Source organism: Petaurus breviceps, unplaced genomic scaffold (genome assembly GCF_028583685.1).
Source record: "Petaurus breviceps papuanus isolate PSGF00001 unplaced genomic scaffold, PetGlider_PUasm1.0 189, whole genome shotgun sequence".
Lineage (NCBI taxonomy): Eukaryota > Metazoa > Chordata > Mammalia > Diprotodontia > Petauridae > Petaurus > Petaurus breviceps.
Window position 1 is genome coordinate 2589590 of NW_027185809.1, and position 20793 is coordinate 2610382.

At 44.4% G+C, this 20793-nt stretch overlaps 1 protein-coding gene across 4 annotated transcripts in view; it reads left to right on the plus strand.

The window, feature by feature from the left end:
* Nucleotides 1-20722, plus strand: part of P4HA2 (prolyl 4-hydroxylase subunit alpha 2) — a 53625-nt gene extending 32903 nt beyond the window's left edge. For 2 of the 4 annotated variants that reach the window (XM_069091810.1, XM_069091811.1), the window contains 11 exons: nt 1914-2051; nt 2288-2527; nt 4101-4297; nt 5891-6067; nt 11701-11771; nt 12766-12865; nt 13587-13640; nt 14798-14863; nt 18237-18305; nt 19020-19116; nt 20227-20722. In XM_069091810.1, coding sequence (XP_068947911.1) covers nt 1914-2051; nt 2288-2527; nt 4101-4297; nt 5891-6067; nt 11701-11771; nt 12766-12865; nt 13587-13640; nt 14798-14863; nt 18237-18305; nt 19020-19116; nt 20227-20297 — 1280 coding nt within the window. In that variant the 3' untranslated portion in view covers nt 20298-20722. Of the gene's footprint in view, nt 1-1913; nt 2052-2287; nt 2528-4100; nt 4298-5890; nt 6068-11700; nt 11772-12765; nt 12866-13586; nt 13641-14687; nt 14748-14797; nt 14864-18236; nt 18306-19019; nt 19117-20226 lie in introns of all 4 variants that reach the window. The other 2 variants (XM_069091813.1, XM_069091812.1) reach the window with 2 other exon arrangements.
* The last annotated feature ends 71 nt before the right edge of the window (nt 20723-20793 follow it).

Sequence of the window (20793 nt, forward strand, 5' to 3'; positions counted from 1 at the left end):
ACACAGAGAGAGGGAGAGAGAGAGGGAGACACAGAGAGAGGGAGAGAGAGAGGGAGACACAGAGAGAGGGAGAAAGAGGGAGACACAGAGAGAGGGAGAGAGAGGGAGACACAGAGAGAGGGAGAGAGAGAAAGCTTTGCAGTTTTAAGATAAAACCATGAACAGCAGCATAGAATGTCTGAGATAGGAAGGAACCTTCAGCTATCATCCAATCCAGCTTTTCATTTGATAGCAAAGAAAATTGAGGACGGATCTAGATAAGAACAATACCACTAACTCACAGTTATATTTAATTTTTTTAAAAAAGGTTTTTAAATAAAGAATAAAAAAGAAAAATAAAACACAACTGAACCTCTGTGTGCTATATTCTATCCCTATAGCCCCTTGCTGTCGCAATGATTGTAGAGAGATGCATTTTCTCATCTCTTCTCTGGAGCCACGTTTTATCATTATAATTAGCAATGTTCAGTTTGTTTTTTTATATTTATACATTTTTCACCTGGTTTGATGTTAGTGCTGGAATGGGGTCATGAAAAGTGCGGTCAAGTCCCAACTGCCTCAAACTATAAAACAAAGGGGGTTTGTCTAGATAATAATCAAGAAAACTTATATAATAAATCTACATAATATTTTCAAAACTGTCCATATTTTATTTGCTTCTCTCTCTGTTTTCTTTTGTTCTCTGCTGTGTACTTTTTGCTTTATTATTTCCCCCTTCCTTCCCAAAGGGATGATATTACATGAGCAGATTAGTTTAGTGAAATTGTCATTTAAAAAATTATATTAGCTTAACCTACCCATGCACAATAAACATTACTTGACTTATTTAAATCTATTTTTATTTGTATAAAAGGTGTTTTGTATTTATATTTGTATAATTTCTGTATCTGTTTTGACAGGTATCCTGGTATATTTTAAGAATATCTTTTAATTCTAGAACTAGTACTTCCTGGATTAAAAATTTTTTTACAAATTGCTTTCTTTGCTCTTATGACTCTTGGAAGTGTTAAATATTGCTTAAATTCTTCATATATCATTTATCCATTTGAGAATATCGCTTGGGATATCTCCTGTTCTTTATTTTCTCATCTATATCACTTCTGGTATTTTGACTACTTCAGTGACTTACTCTGTTTTTAAAAATTGTATCAGCACTCTATTTTGTTTTTTATTTTGGTAGTTTTTTAAAAATATTTTTTTATTTAAAAAGGGGAGGGTGGGGCAAATGGGGTTAAGTGACTTGCCCAAGGTCACAGGGCTAGTTTTTTTGTTAAGTGTCCGAGGCCAGATTTGAACTCAGGTCCTCCTGACTCCAGGGCCAGTGCTCAATTCACTGTATTTTGGAAGGTTTTTAATATCTCGTATGGACTTTTTAATTAATTTTCTTTCTTTGGTGTTAGTGTTATTTTTAAAAAAGATTATGTGAATAGCTTTGCTTCCTTAGAAACAATAAAAAATTATGCTGTCTTGCAAGGGAAGCCCCTTCCTTCTGCTCTTCTCTTCATTGTCTCTTATTTCATCTACCTTCTTAATAATGTTATTCCTCAAACCTCAAGATCTCTAGCCTTCTTCTTTTCCCTCTTATACTTTTATTTGTTGTTCTCATTCAATCATGCAATTTTATTTATCACTTCTATGCAAATGGCCAACAAATCTATATATCTGACTCTGATAAAGCATTATTTACTGAGGAATAAATGAGCTATAAGGTCAATAAGTGTTTTAGAATTTCATTGCAGGGGAGAGCCCTGTGGATTAATCAAAAAGGCCTTCCCAAAGGAGGTAGAAATTGATCTGGGAGGGGAAGGCTTTATGCATACAAGGGTCACCATCTTTTATTGCCTCAGACATCTCCTGTAAACATGCAAAAAGCAATTGCTGATTTGTTATCTTTCCCTCTTCTTTACGGGAAGGTTTTATTGCCAATCTTACCATGCAGCGCCAGTTCTTCCCCACAGAAGAGGATGAGACAGGGGCCGCCAAGGCACTGATGCGCCTTCAGGACACGTATAAACTGGATGCTGACACTATCTCCAAGGGCGACCTGCCAGGTAATTTTCCTGTGTTTAACATGTCCTTGAAAAGCAGCTTTTCAAGGGCCTTGCTACGCTTGGTTCACTGCTCTTTCTCCTGTACCAGTGAGGGTGCATAACTTCTCGAGCTGTAGGGTCTTTCTCCAATGCCTAGAAGGAGATAGGCCCTTTTGTTTTGCAATATTGACTTCTGGGCATTGGGAATGGTACCTTCCCTCCTCGATTAGGTAGTCATTGCTCTTTTTGCCCTTCAGGGACCAAATATCGTTCCACACTGACGGCAGATGACAGCTTTGGCATGGGTAAGACGGCCTACAATGATGGGGACTATTACCACACAGTTCTGTGGATGCAGCAGGCGCTGAAGCAGCATGATGATGGTGAGGATGCCACCACGTTCAAAGTTGAAATCTTGGACTATCTCAGCTATGCTGTCTTTCAGCTTGGGGACCTTCACCGGGCAGCGGAACTCACTCGTCGCCTGATTTCTCTCGGTAATTTGCAGTGGTGTGTTCTCAGGGACTGAGGAGAGGTGGCTGGGCCATGTATATGGTTCCTTCCCATAGCATAAGGTAGTGACTGGACAGAGCATAGGGTCAGATTGGACATTACTGTGTATTTGGGACTGACCTTGCAACACCAGCAAAAGATGGTCTCTTAACCCAGTGACATTTTGATTCTATACCTAACTATATGTTGACCTCTGACCCTGCCTACGGACTCATGTCCTAAATCCCAACACAGTCCAACCCTTTAATCCCAGTCAAAGACTGAGTCCTAATTCCAGCTGTAGCTGCTATTCAGTTGTCTACCTTGTAGCCAGAAAAAATACATGATATGGTGCGTCATTGTTAATAGAGGGATACTGGGAAGGGTGGCCCGTCCCCTTTATCACAGGGCAATTGCAAATTTTTTTTTTTAAGCAATTGGGGTTAAGTAACTTGCTCAAGGTTACAGGGCCAGGTGTTTCTGGGTGGGTGCTAAGTGTTTGAGCCCGGGATTCGATCTCCAGGTCATCCCAACACTGGAGCCGGTGCTCTTACTCGCTGAGCCACCTGGCCACCCCTAAGCAATTGGGGTTAAGTAACTTGCTCAAGGTTACACGGCCAGGTGCTTCTGGGTGGTACTAAGTGTCTGAGCCCGGGATTCGATCTCCAGGTCTTGTCAACACTGGAGCCGGTGCTCCCACTCGCTGTGCTACCTGGCCGCCCCAGGGCAATTGCAATTTAAAGAAGAATTTCCTAGATGTCTTCTATGAGCCCAGGCACTGCAGTGGACACTGAGGGGCGGGAGCTCACATTATATTGGCATGAGACTGAGGCCACTGAGTACTTGTTATAGTTCTTTGCCCTTTGTTCTCCAAGGGGACTCCAGGGAGGCAGAGCTGCACAGAGTCATCAGCCTCGCTCTCTCCTCCATAGTCACTACAGTCCAGTGGCAAGACCTAGGTCAAGATAACTGACAATGCCCTGGCCTTTTTCAGCCACTGAGTAAGCCTGGGGGGACAGCAAGAGAGGCGATGCTATTTCATAGGGACCCTTCCAAAGGGAATCTGGTTAAGTCTCTAAGTTTCTCCCTTTGTTCCTTTCACCCCTCTCTGTCCTGATGAGGGGTGCACTCCTGATGCCAAAATAATAGTAACTCATCTCTAGCACTCTAAGGTTTGCAAAGGGCGTTGGCCTCTCTCCATAGAGAGGTTTGGGAGCAGATGGGTAGAGGCAGGGTATAAAGCAGCTGATTCTTCTGTCACTGTTCTGAGCCACTGTCTTTTCATTGCCCTTTGTCCTACAGGGGAGAAGCCCTCAGCGCAGAGGGAGCTCAATCAGCCCTCCTAACGCTAACGTGGGTAGCAGCTACTACCATACAAGTGTGGGACTTGTGCATTTGGGTTTGGCAAGACTTGGGTCACCTTCTAGCCTGAGTTGTATATTCCCTGCCTGTGACAAAAGCATTGAGGACAACTGGGCCCCAGGGAGTTGGAAAGTTCCTGCCAAAGGAGTTTCTCCAGATGGCCCCATAGGTCATCTGTGATTTCCTTGTCCTTTGAAATTTCTGTCTTTTTTCTAGACCCTAGGCATGAAAGAGCTGGGGGCAATCTGCGGTACTTTGAGACGCTGTTAGAGAAAGAAAGACTTGGAAAGAAGTTAAATAAGACTTCAGAGACTGAACCAGTGACACGGGGAGGCATCTATGAGAGGCCTCCAGACTACCTGCCTGAGAGAGATGTGTATGAAGCCCTCTGTCGAGGGGAAGGAGTTAAACTGGTGAGACCAAACTATAGAATCAAATGAGTTGGGGGCGGGAAGGGACCTTGGGACCAATGCCTTTATTTCACAGGGGAGGAATCTAAGGCCTAGAGAGGTTAAATGACTTGCCCCTGGTTACACAGCTAGGCAGTGGAAGAGTTAGAACTAAAATCCAGATTTTAAAATTCCTAGTTGGGTATTTTTCCCTCTCATTACCATCATATGACCCAACATGCAACAGGTGTGTGACTATTCTGGGATTTTTTTCCACAAGGGACTGTAATTGTGGTCCTAGGGATAGATGTAACACCTGGATTGTGAGTCTTAATATGGAAACCAGAGACTCAAGCAAACACTGTTCCAAGAACTCAGCAGTTTGGTCATGGAATTTCGTTTTGAAAGTTTCTGGAAGGAAGAAGCCAGGAAAGTTGGATCACCCTGGGAGGGAGTGCCACTGACAGAATTGAGATGTACATTTGATGGTGGCCTTTTGTCACTCTCTTGGGCATTTTTCTATCACCCTTTTTATAATGAATGGGCTTGCAAAAAAGAGTATAATATGTATCAACCATCAATTTTGGATGTGGCTATCATTTTGCAAGGAAGTCCATTGTTATTTAAATTAATGTAATTAGAATTCATTTTTGTTTGTAGTATCATAGATTTATTTAAAGCCAGTAAGGACCTTAGAGGTCATCTAGTCTATATAAATAAGGAAGTTGAGGCCTAGTAAGATTTTTAAGTTGATATAAGCAGTAAGTGGGATTTGAACCAAGGTCTTCTGGCTTGGGCATGAAGTGAATTAGGTGGTGAAGTGAATTGAGTGCTGGGCCTGGAGTCAGGAAGACCTGAGTTCAAATTTGTTCTCAGACACTTACTAGCTGTGTGACTCTGGTCAAGTGACTAAACCCTGTTTGCCTCACTTTATCTATAAAATGAGCTGGAGAAGGAAATGGCAAACCCTACAGTATCTTTGCCAAGAAAACCCCAAATGAGGTCATAGAGAGTTGGACATGACTGAAACAACTGAATAGCTTCTGACTTCAAATCCAGTGCTCTGTCCTTTGTATCACAGTTTCTGTTGTGTCCACATACTTTCTTTGACTCATTTCAACACTGCTTTACTTCCTGAGACTGTAACAGAACTGGAATGGTATATTTAGAAAAAGGAACTCCTATATGTTATAATCAGTGAACTGTTCAGTTGTCTATTTTTGAAAATAATTGCCATAAAACTTGTACACAGTTGTTTTGAGACATTCCCTTGTAGTCACTACCCTTGTTATGAGAGAAAATTTCTTTGAGTTAAAAAATTAAAAATTACATTCACATCTTATGATCATAGCCAGTCAAAGATAGCTGAGGTGATTGCTTAAGGCTCGTAGAGCCCTTGGGATACCACCCTGGAGGTGCTATACTCTGAAAAACCAGATTTGCACAAATCCATAAGTCCTTTCTATCTGGTGTACCCATGAGTCTTTCATATTGTAACAAAGGATGTGGCTTCACTGGCACAGCTTGGAGGGGGATGGCATTTTAGTCTTTGGGAGGGGTCCGTTGGCTGACCAAAGCTCACTCAGCATGGCACTTGTTTCTCTGTGCTCCTCACAGACACCCCAGAGACAGAAGAGACTTTTCTGTAGGTACCATGACGGCAACCGGACCCCCCAGCTGCTGATCGCCCCCTTTAAGGAAGAGGACGAGTGGGACAGCCCACACGTTGTAAGATATTATGACGTCCTGTCAGACAAGGAGATTGAGAAGATCAAGGAAATCGCTAAGCCTAAAGTACGTGCCTCTGTCTCTCCCTCATTTCTTCTTTTTGTTCCCAAGGTCTTTCCTCATGATGCTGTTAGTACCTCCATGCCGGGAAAAATGAACATCTAAAGTAATAAGCAAAAAAAGATTTTTTTAAAAAATATTTTTGGGCTACTAGGTGGTGCAGTGAATGGAGCATCAGCCCTGGAGTCAGGAGGACCTGAGTTCAAATCCAGCCTCAGACACTTAATGCTTACTAGTTGTGTGACCTTGAGCAAGTCATTTGACCCCAAATGCTCAGCCTTCCCCTCTCCAAAAAGCAATATATACATACATATTTTTAAAAGTAATTATTTTATGAAAAACTTGAGAGGCAGCAATGGTGTACATGTAGGATACCTACATGCTGGCTGGCCACAGAGAAATTACTTAGCCTCTTAGTGCTCTAGGCAACTCCCTAAGCCTACAAGACGCAAAGAGGCTAACTGCATTAGTAAATGGAGTTTTCTCTCTGAAAATTCCCTCTGATCAATTAAATTACAGATTCAAAAAAAGAGAGAAAAAATGAAAAACATTGGACGTCAGCTCAGCTAAGTTTATACTATTTACATTTTAATTGATTTATTTAAATGAAACCCAAGTTCTTAGCAGAGAATGAGACCACATTTTCCTCTCTGCCCCATAGGTCAACTTGCCTTCCAGAGCAACCTAGAGATTTTTTTAAAAGGCCCCACTTATAGATATACAAATACTGGAGGTGCGTAGACTGAACTCTCCCTCTGTTTGATCTGAAGGATTGGACACTTTGGTGCCAAGCTGAGTCTTGGGAAGGTGTTTTAGAACAGACACACTTGGCATGAATCACACCTATTTATGTAGTCGAGACATAGTCATTGCCAAGGTGCCGTGCCAAGAAGGCCCAGTGGGATATTCCTGTGAATGGATGATGGTCTGCAGGAATCAGAAGTAGCCAGTACAGTCACTTGTTCCTTCTAAATCATGCAATCCACGACGTTTGTAAATAGTTCCTGGAAAGGAGAGCAAGTGAATGCATGTCTCTGGGGATGGGAGTTACATTTGGATAGTTGGATGTCCCTACAGAAAGTTTTCTTTGAGTGTTAGCCAGAAAACCGCTCCCCATCTGCTAAAAGAATCACACCCTGGTGAACCTGGATGAATGCCCTACTGCCATGTCACAAATATATGAAATTCACTCCAGGACCTGTGTGAAGTAAGCATGGACAGAAATTCAAAAGGTTGATTTTATAGGGTGTTTCCTTTCAGGCCAAGGAATGAGTTGGTGGCATAAATAACCTATCTTTAACACCCACTGAGATGTCCTTAACACTCTCACTTTTCCTTTCTTGAGGTTTGTTTTGGGAATTAGCAGTGAATTTCTGAGGTCTCCTCCAGCTCCAATATCCTGTGTTTTATCATTTGTGCCCAGCTTCATGCTGTGTGATAATATAGCATCTCAGAGGTCAAGTTTCCTGATTCTGCTGGAAACTTTCTGATATTCATAGAGTGTGTGTGTGTGTGTGTGTGTGTGTGTGTGTGTGTGTGTGTGTGTGTGTGTGTGTTTGAGAGAGAGAGAGAGAGAGTTTTGTGGTGTGGGGAAGGTGGTGGGGTATAAGGGTTAAGAAGATCAGAAAAGACGGGGAGTTCAAGTTATAAAGAACTCAGAGCACCCATGAGAGGATTTTGTATATAATTGTAGGGGTAATAGGGAGCCACTGAGGATTGTTGAGAAGCTGTAAAGCATAAATCACTTTGCACAAAGGAAGGTCGCTTTGATAGCCAAGTGGAGGATACATTGGAGCGGGAGGAGCTTAAGGCAGCAGACCCCCCAGTAGGCTATTGTCCAGGCACGAGGGGATTAAAGCCTGCACCAGTGGTGGCATGTCAGAGGAAATAATGGGCAGTATATGAGAGATGTCCCAAAGGTCTGCTCAGCAGGATGTGGCAAATGATTGGTTATGACAGAGGTGGGGGGAGCGCTGAGAGAGAGTGAGACACCGGGGGTGACACACTGGTTGTGAACCTGCTTTCATAGGGGATTTCTTTTAGCCTAGGTGTATGTTGGTGGGAGTTAACAATTTCTTTTTAGCACCCATGGGGGCTGTTCTTAACACTCTTACTTTTCCCATATTGTGTTTTATTTTTGGAATGAGCAGTACATTTCTGAGGCCTTTTCCAGCTCTAACCTCTGTGCCCAACTCCATGCTGGGTGATGGTGTGTCTACTGCTATGTGATATCATAAATCTAAAACTGGAAAGACCTCATAGACTGAGTACACCAACCCCATCCTTCTACTGACGAAAATACTGAGCTCCAGAGAGTAACTTGTTCAAGGTCACGCATAGTGTTACAGAATACAGCTTGAACTTGGGATCTCAGAACTCCAGAGCCAGTGTTTTTCCTACCACACCAGGGCTTTCCTACTAATGCCAAAGGCTATGCCTGATAGTAATTTACCCTCTGGAAGTCCTTTACTGTCCCTGCTTCCGGGGCTTGAGTGCTAAGCATGTTTTTGCTTGCTCAGTGAGCCAAGACATATCTTTGAATTTCTCTGAACCAATTGATTTTCCACCCTGAGGCCACAGAAGCTTAGCCAGCTCTGAATTGAGGTTAGTCAATGTACTCTCAGCTTGGTAAGCAGGCAGGGAGGATGGGCTGTGAAGTAGCATGGGTCACACAGCCTAGCACTGGGCAGAGCCCCAGCTAGGCTGGGCAGAGCCCTGCCTTCTTGTGGTACCTGTCTGGGTCTTACATCATATTTAGGGTCAGAGCCGGGAAGAGGCTGGAAATTTAAAGGGGCATAAGGAAGAGGATGACAGTCAAGGCGCCAGCTTTTTACAAGCACCAAGCCGCGTAAAGGCCGTGCAGTGACCTTGAAGGGAGTCAGGAAATTAAGGAAAGCATTATTTTCCTTTCCCACGTGAGCCTTGTGACCAAGGTGGGTTATACAAGGTTAAAAGGGCAGTAGAGGAGTGGAATGTGGTATGTTGGCATGAAGAAAAATCTCCAAAGCTACGGATGTCTTTGGCCACTGTCTTAAGCAGATTAACAGTGAGCCAGAAGCCCAGCATGATCTCAAGGGATCTTCCCCATACCTGGGGAAGTGGAGGTTGGCCCAGTGTGCCTGTATATAGACCAGGAATGAGTAAGCTCATTCCTGGTGAGGTACGACTGTGCTGTCCAGGTAGGGACAGCGAGGAAGCGGCCTTATTTGTCTACTTGAGCTGTATTTCCCACGATTCTTCATTTGAGCTTGTGAAAACCCACGCGTGGGCCAGGGAAGCTATGTTTTGTTATTTTTCCTTCTGTGATGCAGCTGGAGCACCATCTGTTGCTCTCAGTTCTATCTGTTGGCTGAATGATTGATGTTGAAGTTGTTTCTTCCCTGGTTATCCAGCCATCCCTGGAGGTTCCAGGCCATATAGAGGTCATATAAGGCGGGAGGCAAATCACTCCGTTCATCTGCATGCTTTTTTTTTGCCTTGGTTTCTCCTTCTTCTCCAATTCCTAGAGGAAATTAAGGATGAATCCTGTTACATACAGCTTTTCTGTTTCCATTGGGCTACCATGGAAACGTGTGGTTTAATTTTCGTGAAAGAATCCAGGTTTGTTCCTTACAAATAGCCATTCTTTTTACATGGACATGAGTCATATTCCTAATTCTGGAGAAAGCATTCTGTTCCCTGTCCTCTGCCTGTCAGAATGGGGTGGAGAAGGAAACTCAGGATCCAGCTGGCAGCAGGGGATGGGGGTGGTGCAGTGCCTGAGTAAGACTACTATAGATTAACTTGGATGTAAGAAGAGAAAATTTCACAAATGGGAAAAAATAAGCCTGTTCTAGGGGTCAGAGAAGGGCTTTTGGGCTCGTTGACAATAGCTTTTGCAATGGAGAGAAACTTGGGATCCTGGTTTTGTTTGAGTCAGCAATGTGAAAAGCTGTCTTCTTCCAGAGGGCAGACAAGTGAGGGGATGGGAGTTGGGAGGCATGAGACCGAAGAGCAAGCTTTTGGAAAGAAAAGGATCAGGCCATGAGTGCTACCTCCTTCGCTTCCTCCTGCAGACTCAATCCCAAAGTGACAAAGGATTGGACTTTCTTTCTTTGTTTCCTTCCTTCCTTCCTTCCTTCCTTCCTTCTTTCTTTCTTTCTTTCTTTCTTTCTTTCTTTCTTTCTCTCTCTCCCTCTCTCTCTCTCTCTCTCTCTCTCTCTTTCTTTCTTTCTTTCTTTCTTCCTTTCCTTTCTTCCTTTCTTTCCTTTCTTCCTTTCTTCCTTTCTTTCCTTTCTTTCCTTTCTTTCTTTCTTCCTTTCTGATGCTTTGTGTGAGAGTGTAGTGATGAGGTGCCAGCAGGTGGGTGATGCCTTGGCCATTCAGGGAAGTCAGTAATGGGAAATTCCTTATACTACCCTAAGGGAATGGTGGCCAACTTCAGAGAAGGGCTATGGTTCTGGGCATGCTGTCTTCTCTTCCTGGGGACTTCTTTCTAGGACTGGCCAGCCTAAGTTCCACCCGGGGAAGATGCCAAAGGACTCATCTTGCCTCACAGTCAAGCAAGAGTCTGAATGGAATCTGGAGGTTTGAACTGAGTCCTCTGTTCCCCTTTACCTCACAACCCTTATGGGTATAGGATGAGCTCTTCTGTGCTCTGATCTCTCCTTACTGTCTTGATAGTCCTTTGAGTTACCTGTGTCCTTACCCTCTATTCTGTATTCCATTGCCTGGGAATAGGGGTGGGGTGAGATGAGATATTGGACAACCTTTCCAGGTAAGGAAAGATTCCCTTACTTAGAAAGTAAGGAGGGCTTGGCCTGTCTTGCTTTTATTTTTGCATTCTTAGCACTTGGCACGGTGCCTGGCACATATTAAACACTTAATAAATCCTTTTCCATTGATTTATTGATTCACTCTCTAACTAGGAATATACCGAGGAACCTGTTATGAAACTATGTTGGTGCCTCCTCATTGTGGTAGGTAGGCAGCAGACATCTAAACTCTTGTCCTCAGTCTCTGCCTCTGGTCCCACTGGATGTGTGGTGGTATTGTGTGTGCCCATGACCGAGACATGTGGCATGTGTCATGGCTCCTTCTCGAAATCAGGCTTGGACTCTCGAACTTCCCTGCTGCTCTCTGAACTTGACATACCATCTTTGGTCCCCATGCCTTTGAATGCTGAGAATGCTCACTCTCCTCACCACCACCTCTTGGGATCCCCATTTTCCTTCAAGCTTCAGCTTATGTACCATATCTTTTTAGAGGCCTTTCCCAAATGTCTGTTTCTCCCCCTCCAAAATAAACATTTATTTTGTATATACATTGTATTTACTTATCTATGAACATGTATCTCATGAAGGAAGGGACTTTTTTACTTTTGCATCTTTAGAAAAATACATAATGCTGTACACAAATTCAGTGCTTGGCACATGGTCGTTTTTTATAAGTGGTTGTTGATTGATTGATTTGGGGGCTTCATGATCCTTGGAAGCTGGAACAGCTCAGGAGAGGTAGTTTTTGGATACTTCACTGTGTAAATCGGCCACATGGTACCCCCCTTTGCTTTGTTGCATCATACTTCAGCCCAGTTTTGGGAGGGGGCTGGTGATTAGGAAAAAGAAGAAAAGTTCTTGATCATCTGGTCCTACTCCCCACAGCTGGCAAGAGCCACAGTTCGTGACCCAAAGACGGGTGTCCTCACCGTGGCCAACTACAGGGTTTCCAAAAGGTAAGGAGGGTGCTACCTGGCTCTGGGAGCTCCCAACCCCACATCTGGCCCTGGGGCATCCTGATGGCTGCTTTAGAGTCTGTCTCTTCAGTTCCAGTTATCCCCCTTTCCTACTTTCCTCTGCCCCTGCGGCCTAACTTCTGTATGAGTCTTGGCTCCCAAGCCAGCCAAGCCATGGGATAGAGTGTGTGTGTGTGTGTGCACGCGTGTGTGTGCGTGTGCACGAGTGCCTGTGTGTGTTTTTCTATCCTTGTGCAGTGGGTTGTAAAGAGGCAAGGCTGTGTAATGGAAAGAATGTAGAAGTCAAACCCTGTCTCCTCTGCTTGGCGTTGAAAACCGTTTACAGCCTGGCTCCAGTCTACCTTTCAAGCCTCATTTCAAATCATTCCCCATTTTACATCTTAGCTAAACTGACTTCCCCACCATTCCCCAAACTCACAATCCCATCTCCTTCCTCCATGTCTTTGCACAGATGGTTTCAAATGTCTGGATTGCATTCTTCTCCCTTCCCCCTTACATTCATAAGCTTTTATCAGGATTCAGCCTAACGACTCTTTTATCTTCTGGTGGAATTCTTACATAGAGGTCTGTAAACTTTCCTTAAGAATTCTAAAGAATATTATATATATATCATCTCTAAGGTCCCTTCTGTCTCTCACTCCCATGATCCTAGGTTATTGTTGGTGCTGTATTTGTGTGCTTGTGTACCAGTTGTGGGGTCGGGCTGGCTGGTGTTTCCCATGAAGCCCCAGGTGCATTGGAAGTATCTACCTAGGTTATGGTAGCCAGGCATTTGGACATGCTGCACTTGTGGTAGGGGAACTCCCTGGCAATCCAGTGCCAATATCCTGACCCCTTACCCTTCTTTTACCATTTTCCACTTGAACCAGCAAATGCTTTCCCCTTTCCCCCTTTTTTCCCAAGCTGGGCTTTTCCCGTGCATACTTGAGCACTCCCTCCATGTTCCTCTCCTCTGTCTGTTCTGCACACGTAGCTCATGGCTAGAGGAAGATGATGATCCCGTCATTGCCCAACTGAACAGAAGAATGCAGTACATCACAGGATTGTCTGTGAAGACGGCTGAGCTGCTACAGGTAGGGGCCGTGGCTGGTGAGGGAAGGTGAGAGAGTAAGAGATTTGTCTCTGTAGAGCCTGGGGTGGAGTCTCCAAGGGAATTAGGGGAAAATGCTTTCTCTGGGAATGCTAAGGAATATGGAAAAAATGAGAGATTAGGAATCCCATTCAACAAATGCTTATTAATTTTCTGATAATGTATTCTCAGTAGTACCGGCACTACTGAGAATACAAAGACAAAAACAAAACAGTTCCTACCTTCAAGAAGCTTACAATCTTGACTAAATATATATACAAAATAAAGACAAGTTCTTTCCAGTAGGAGTGGGACTGGGGAAAGTCATAGAGATGCCTGAACTCAATGGGGTGAGTGAAGTATCTTGAGAAATGTATGTAACTTTAGAGGGCTGTGGCTTTTGAATTTTCTTAAATCAAGGAGCCATGATGCACCTCTGTCAGAATGAAAATATCTAGTTCAAGTAGATGTGATATTGGGTGAAGTTCCTTATAGAACCATCAAAGCAGCATTTTCAGGTTGGCCAGAAAACCCATTTTCTTGGGTTTTCCATTAGTTCCTGTAGGTCAACCTCTTTTCATTTCCCAAACTAACTTGAGCCTTGTTTTCCCAAAGCCTGAGGACCCAACACAGGCACTGTCCCTTGTGGAGGACTCATTCTACTCTCCGTTTGGCCCCATTCGGGCCTTGTTTGCTTAACCACAACCATGCCACTTCCTCCACAGGTTGCTAATTATGGAATGGGAGGACAGTACGAGCCACATTTTGACTTCTCCAGGGTAAGCCCTAGAACTTTGTACTGAGCTAGCAGGTCCCAGTGCCCGCCAGATTCCAACTCCCCAGGGGCAGAGAATCCTAACTAGAGGAGGGTTATGGGTAATGGGTCCCCCAGTCTCCCAGAGGCTTGGGCTTTGTACTGTAGGGTGCAACACTGAGCCCAGAATCTCTTAGAAATAGGACTGTCTCTGAGTCATGCTGAGTATAATTGAGACCACAATAAGGTGGAACTCTGAGTGTCTAGATTCAAAATGCAGATTATCAGATTGCAGACACCCCAGGAACTTCAAGGATAAAGCCCTCTTAATCATAAGAGAAGTCGACTCCATGTTGCTTTCTCCACTGACAGGATGTATTTCCCCTGCTCTTCCTTCCTCCCTCCTCTGGCCCCTGCCCATCACCTGTGTTTGGGATTAATTCCTGAGCCTTAGCAGAAGACGTCCCCAGCTTTTATTGGCCTGTTCCCTCTGCCCATGAACATGTACATACATATATGTGTGTCTATGCATGTATGGACATATATATGTGTATTTGGTAATCACCTTGTTGGGGCTTATTCCTGGCCCTAGGTTTCAATCTCAGCCATAAATAAACCCCTAGACAAGTTTCTTCTTCCCTCTCGGTGAAGCCTAGTGTCTTGTACATTCCCAGATACATCCCCTGTTTCTTCTTCCCTGCCCCCAGACACTTACCAATTGTCCTTCTCCTTGTTTCTTCTTCCCTGCCCCATCTAGAAAAGCTGGTGGTGTTGACCTCACTGCACAACTGATCTTGGTGGTCATGATCTGGTGACCCCCAAATCCTTCCCTTTGGGTAGACTCTCCTGTGCCCTCTGTGTTCCTAGGGTTGTAGTGGGGGTTCTTGGTATTTCCCTGTTCCTGACTTCAGGGCATTCCCTGACAATCAGACCTGCAGGCCTCTGTGCCCCCTGGGCTGTTGGCCCTGAAGGTCTCCATGATACCTTTTTGTGCCCACTCCCTGCCCCCTTTCCCCTTGTGTAATGGGTAGGACTGACCACTCACTCAGGTGGAAGTTGTTGTTTGTTACAGCGGCCTTTTGACAGCGGCCTGAAAACGGAGGGGAATAGGTTAGCGACATTTCTAAACTACGTAAGTACTGGGCCTCGGCCCTCCTCTTCACTCTTACTTAATTTTTATAGAAAGGTGAGCCAGATGCTTTCAAGCGTTTAGGGACGGGGAATCGTGTGGCCACGTTCTTAAACTACGTGAGTATGATGTGCGCACGAAGCCAGCACCACAGTGACCACAACCCAAGACCTCACCCTCCTCCCAGCTCCTATCCCCAGGGCTGGCATACAGTACAGTCAGTTTTCAGTTATCCAGAGCCTGCCTTGCACCCTTCCCCCCTGCCCTCCAGCACCCTCCTTCTGCCTTTATAGCTGTCCAGAGCAGAAGAGATGGGGACAGAATAAAGAGACGAATATGAAGGACAGTCACTTCTGGATTTTCGATGTGTGGATTATCTGGACACGTCTATAAACCCAGGCTGACTTCCCCAGCAGGCTTTGAGAAACCTCCACAGGGTCAAAAGAGAAGCCCTCATTTTACAGATGAGGAAACTGAGGCATAGAAGGGAAATGACTTACTCAAGGTAGTAAGCAGCAGAGCCAGGCTCTTGGACCCCAAATTTAGTCATCATCATAAATAACCATTTTAATATTTGTAAAATGCTTTACGTATTTCATTTGATCCTCGTGTGAGCCCTTTGAGTAGGCGCTCTTGTGATCCCCACTTTACAGCCAAGGGAGGTTAAATTGCTTGTCCAGTGTCCCACAGCTAGTAAGTATCTGAGGCGGAGTTCAAACCCATGGATATTTTCCTGACTCCCAAGTCCAGTACTTACTCTGTCCACTGTGTCACTAGATGCCTCTTGGGTGCCCATCAAATATGAAATGGTTTGAATATCAGCCTAGAGAAGTTCCACAAGATTAGGTCCGTTGCACCCTGTTCCAGAGCCGAAGAGAGTGATGTATCATGGGAGCACCCTCCCAAATGCTGAGAATGGGAAGCTGGCAGTAACGGCATCGGGTTCTTTGGGGACACCCCTTGTTACCTATTTGGGGACTGGGGAGGAGTGGAAATGCAGTTTGGGATACCTATGGATTTCAAGTGTCTCTGCCCTGTCATCCCCAAAATGCTATGGATAACTGAGAGCTGGCTGGAGCTGAGGATGGTGTTGCCCAACCTTAGCTTCTGTTCCCATCCCTGGGGCCCTCCTTGAGGACTGACGACCCAGGCTCTTTCTATGTGACCTCAGATATATAGAAAAACCTAGAGCCATGGTGGAAGGAGGCTTCTGGCTGGGAATAGAAGGGAATAACCAGTAGATGAATTGCTTTTAACCCCAATCTGCTTCCTACATTTTCTCTCCCAGGGATAGGGAATGTCCATGACCTAATTCCTCTGGGCTGCTTCTCACATTTTTGCTGTTACTGGAGGCCTGGGGGGCAGGGCCCTAGTTTGCAATGATGACTCACTTTACCGTCTAACCCAGGGGACCTTTTTACTTTATGTTCATGGGTGGGACAAGTCTTATCTTGTTCCAGGGAGAGTAAAGAGATTTATCCCTCTGGGAAATGAGTTTGGGGTAAAAGAAAATGTTTCTTTGCTAAAGCTTGACTTTTGTCTCCAAGATTTATTACCACAATCTGATGAATGTTCAGCTTTGAAGCCATTTTTGAGTCTAGTTTTGATTAAATGAAAGTTTTAAAAAATAGCCATCCCGAGCTCCAGATGTTGAACAGCTGCTTAGTCCTTTCTCAGGTCTTCCGGACTGGGTGTGCACAGGCCCACGCTGTAGAGCTGAGTACTAATAATGAGTTTTATTTGGAATGATGTACCTTTTTACAGGAGGTGAAGAGAGTGCCAGGGTTAGGGCTCTGTGCCTATCCCCTGTCCTGGGGGCCTAAATATTTGCTGTTCATTCTTTTCTTTGCCTCTGTGTACTTGAAGAAGAGGCTTTTCTCTGAGACAGTAAGAAACAGATAGATTGGAAAGATAATATGTAATGTTTTTCAACAAACTGATGTAACACCAAAAATCTAAAAAAAAAAAAAGTGTAAAAAATGGAATTAAAAGCCAGATAAGGAAAATGAAAGCTGACTCCATAGTTGTTTTAGGCCTAACTCATGTTTTCCTGGTGAGTGAGGTCCAATTTTGGAACAGAATGAAATATTCATAGGTCATTCAACTGTTAACTTCCTCGTGTGTGTGTGTGTGTGTGTGTGTGTGTGATGTTTTGTTGAGAATCTTTTCTTCCCTGCCTAGAGGTCGGTGCTCTCGTATCACAAAACAACCTCTTGAATGCTTTTTATTGAGAATTTCTTCATTCCTGTTATTGAGGATCTCTTAACCCTGTTAATTGTGAAGGTCCCGTGAGCTTTGTTACAGAGCTCTATGACACAACTCTGAGCTCCTTCTCTTCCGGATCAGAGCCTTTACCTGGGATGTATACTTGTGTCAGTCTGACACAGAGAGCCTTCAGTGGGTCCTTCAGGCTGGCCCTTTGCTGCCATCTTCGTGTTTCACTATCTGCCTTAAAAACAAAAGCGAGAAGAAGGAGAGTGTCAAGTACAGAGCCCCAAGACACTCACTATAATGCTAAGGCAGCCTCCCTCCAAACCAATCCAATTAGGATTTATTAATAATGCAGACTCTGCACAAAACCCTGGGAATACCAAGAGAACACAAAAAGGAAATCTGGCCTTCAAGAAGCCTATGCTCTACTTGGGGGAGGGTGTGCCACATGTGAGATTAGAGAAAGCACTAACCACTAAGGGAACTTCTGGGAGTTAAGGACCCTTCAGGAAGCCAGAGATTCTAAGAGGCAGAGGTGGGGGAGGGGGAGTGCATGCCCCTTACCACCACCCACTTCCCACTCCCATTGTCATCACCACATTCCTATTGCCCTTTCCCATGTGGCCACCTGTAGTTTTGCTTCTTCTGAGATTGTGAGTTCTATGATTCACTGCCAGGTAGCAGCCTTAGGTAAGAATTGTAGAATACTTCAAGCTAGAAGGTAGTCTAGCATCTTTTCTTCCCATTAACAACTCATGTTTATCATCAAAGAGCCTAAGAAATGGGCTGATATCAGATAAAGGGAGAGCCTTTCCTTGTCAGTTGACTAAATCGGGACCTCGTCCTATCCATCTGAAATGATGGCTGTATTTACTTATTTTGCTGGAAGTTTTGTGTTATGCACAGAATGTTATTCTTCCTGAATTACTGATGATAGCATTTATACAAAGGAGGTTATTTTGTAATAGGGGAGCATCTACCTTTGAACAAATTCGGTGTATGAAAATATAGATTTAGAAAAAGTAAAAGATAACTGGGGATGGGAGGTTGGCTAGAATTATTGACTTTAAAAAAAGATCCCCCACAGGAATCCTTTGAATATAGCATTATCTCCTCTTCCCACCCACTGCATTCTTATAGGATTTTAATGAACAAAAATTCAGTACATAACCAACCATTCTGGAGGGTAGCTCCTATTTAGGTAGGGGTCTGATCTTTAGTCTGGCTGGCTTTGTGAGACTTTTCTGAAGTGTTCTTAACCCCCATGACTTGTTTTCCCAGATGAGTGATGTTGAAGCTGGAGGGGCCACAGTATTTCCAGACTTTGGGGCAGCCCTTTGGCCCAAAAAGGTAAATTGTCTTGTCAGAGGAAGCTGTGCTGAGGCCTAGGAAGCTGATTTTATTTGCTGTTCATCAGCCTATTCTATTCCCACAAATAAAACATTCACAGATCCAGAAGACAGCAGTCACCTGCTCTCCCAGACTCCAAGAAACCTCTAGGTCTATTTGCAAAAATGGTTAGAATCACCTAGCCCTGCCTTGAATCTCAGAAATACTGAGCTGAGCTCCTAGCTGATAACCCTAAACCCAAGGACACTCTTGCAGATAAGAGACACAAGGCAAAGATGGTTGGATCTGTTAAAGGGAAAACTACACAGAAAGGGCAGGAAAAAAGCCTGGTGAGGAGAATCTGCCTCTGGGCCCTATGGGGCTGTCATCAAAGGTCCAGTGCCTGGCCTTGGCTCAGGAGGGAGACCATATTAGATGCTGCAGATAGCAGAGTCCAATTTACTTTGTCCCAGCATAGCTAGGGAAAAGATGACACCAAATGACCTCTGGTTTCCAAGGCATTGACAGGTTTATGGCCCAGGTTCACCCCCTGAATTAGTTAACTAGGTTTGTCGTGTCCAGATTGTTTCCAACACCAAGAAAATTCCCTTTCCTTCCACTATTATTTTTAAAATGCTCTTTTTATGCTATATCAGAGTCTCACTATCCGAGCTTACGAGAGCAAATGTTGCGTCGTCCTGGGCCTCCATGCTGATGAGGCCCTCTCTCTTCCAGGGCACCTCAGTTTTCTGGTACAATCTCTTTCGCAGCGGGGAGGGTGACTACCGGACACGACATGCAGCCTGCCCAGTGCTTGTTGGCAGCAAATGGGGTGAGTGACAGGCCTTATGTGTCTTTGACCCCCAAAAGGGTAGCCTAATGTTGGTGTGAGCATTTCCTGTCAATCAGACTTATTCTTGATAGAATTTATGCTACGTGATTTACCCAAAGCCTGGACCAGGATGTCCCTAGGTTGGGGTCTCCTTTGCTCATCCACAATGTCTCCAGCTTCAAGCTCCCCTGTGTAGAACCACATGCACGCTTGGACATGTGCTCAGGAGGGGAAACAGCACTGTCATGGGTAACAGCCTTGAGCTGTGTTTGCCACTAAAGCAAATGGTTTAAATGTGAAAGATCTGGACGCAGAGCCCGGCCATAAGTGGGGCCACTGACAACCTTCTCTATGGCACCTCAGGGGAGGGGGAGGACTCTTGGCCAAATTTTAGGTTCTCTTCCCACCTGAGATAGTACCTAGCACAGTGACTGTCATTTCATAAGTACTTGCAGAATTTAATTGAAATACGTTGGGGTCATACGGGATAAAGTGCAAGAATTGGATTTAAAATCCACCCATATGACTGTGGGTAATTCTCTTAATTTCTCTGAGCCTTAGTTTCTGCATCTGTAAAGTGGGAAAAATAATATCAATATTATGTACATGGTTAGGATGCAGCTAAAATAAGATGCTAATAATAATACCTAACATTTATATAGCACTTTAAGATTTTCAAAGCATTTTACAAATGTCTCACTTTGTCCTCACAACAACCCTGGGAGGTAGATGCTATTCTTATGCTTATTTTATAGATGAGGAAACCGAGGGAGGCAGAGGTTTTGACTTTGCCTAGGGTGACACAGGTAGTAAATGTCTAAGGCTGGATTTGAACTCAGGTCTTTCTGATTCTAGGTCGAGCACTGAGGTACATAGCAATTTAGATAGTGTATCTAAGGACCTTGGCAAACGCAGTACTATATAAATGGCAGCCCTGATGATTTTCATGCTGAGGAAGGACTGTTGAGAAAACAGCAAGACATGACCTATGTACCACATTTTTCATGATGATGGATGCTCAGCTCATAGCATTCTGGGGCTCTCAGTTTGCCCTCAGCCATTTCCTGGATAGCAGATGTGACTGTAACTCACTATTTCACTTATTTGCAGTTTCCAATAAATGGTTCCATGAGCGCGGGCAGGAATTCTTGAGACCGTGTGGATCAACAGAAGTTGACTGACCTCTCTTCCAGCTCTGGCTTCCCCCCAGTGTTCTTTCAATGCTTTCCCTGACCTTCTAGATCGGTCCACCAGCCAGGGCAGCACAGAATTGTCCCAGCTGGTCTCTCAAGAAGTGGACATTTGGGAGCAAAGTGAAGGTAGAATGGGGAGGGAAGGGGGTGTGGGTCACTGTACCACCCTCCCTTCAACCCCCACAACCCACACAGTGATCTCCACTCCCTGCTAGTCTCTGACTGTCTGCTAGTGGTGCTGGATGTGTGGCTGCCAAGCCAGTCTACCTGATTCTGTGAAGATATTTCCCACATGGTTTTGATGCTAAATATTTCCTCAAACCAAAGTTTTAAAACATTATGTGTTCACTTAATTTTATTGTGTTTCTATGACTTGTGGAATTTTCCTGGAAAATAAATATTTCTAGACAAAGGCCAGAAGGATTGTCTTTGCATCGTGTGTGTGTGTGTGTGTGTGTGTGTGTGTGTGTGTGTGTGTGTGTGT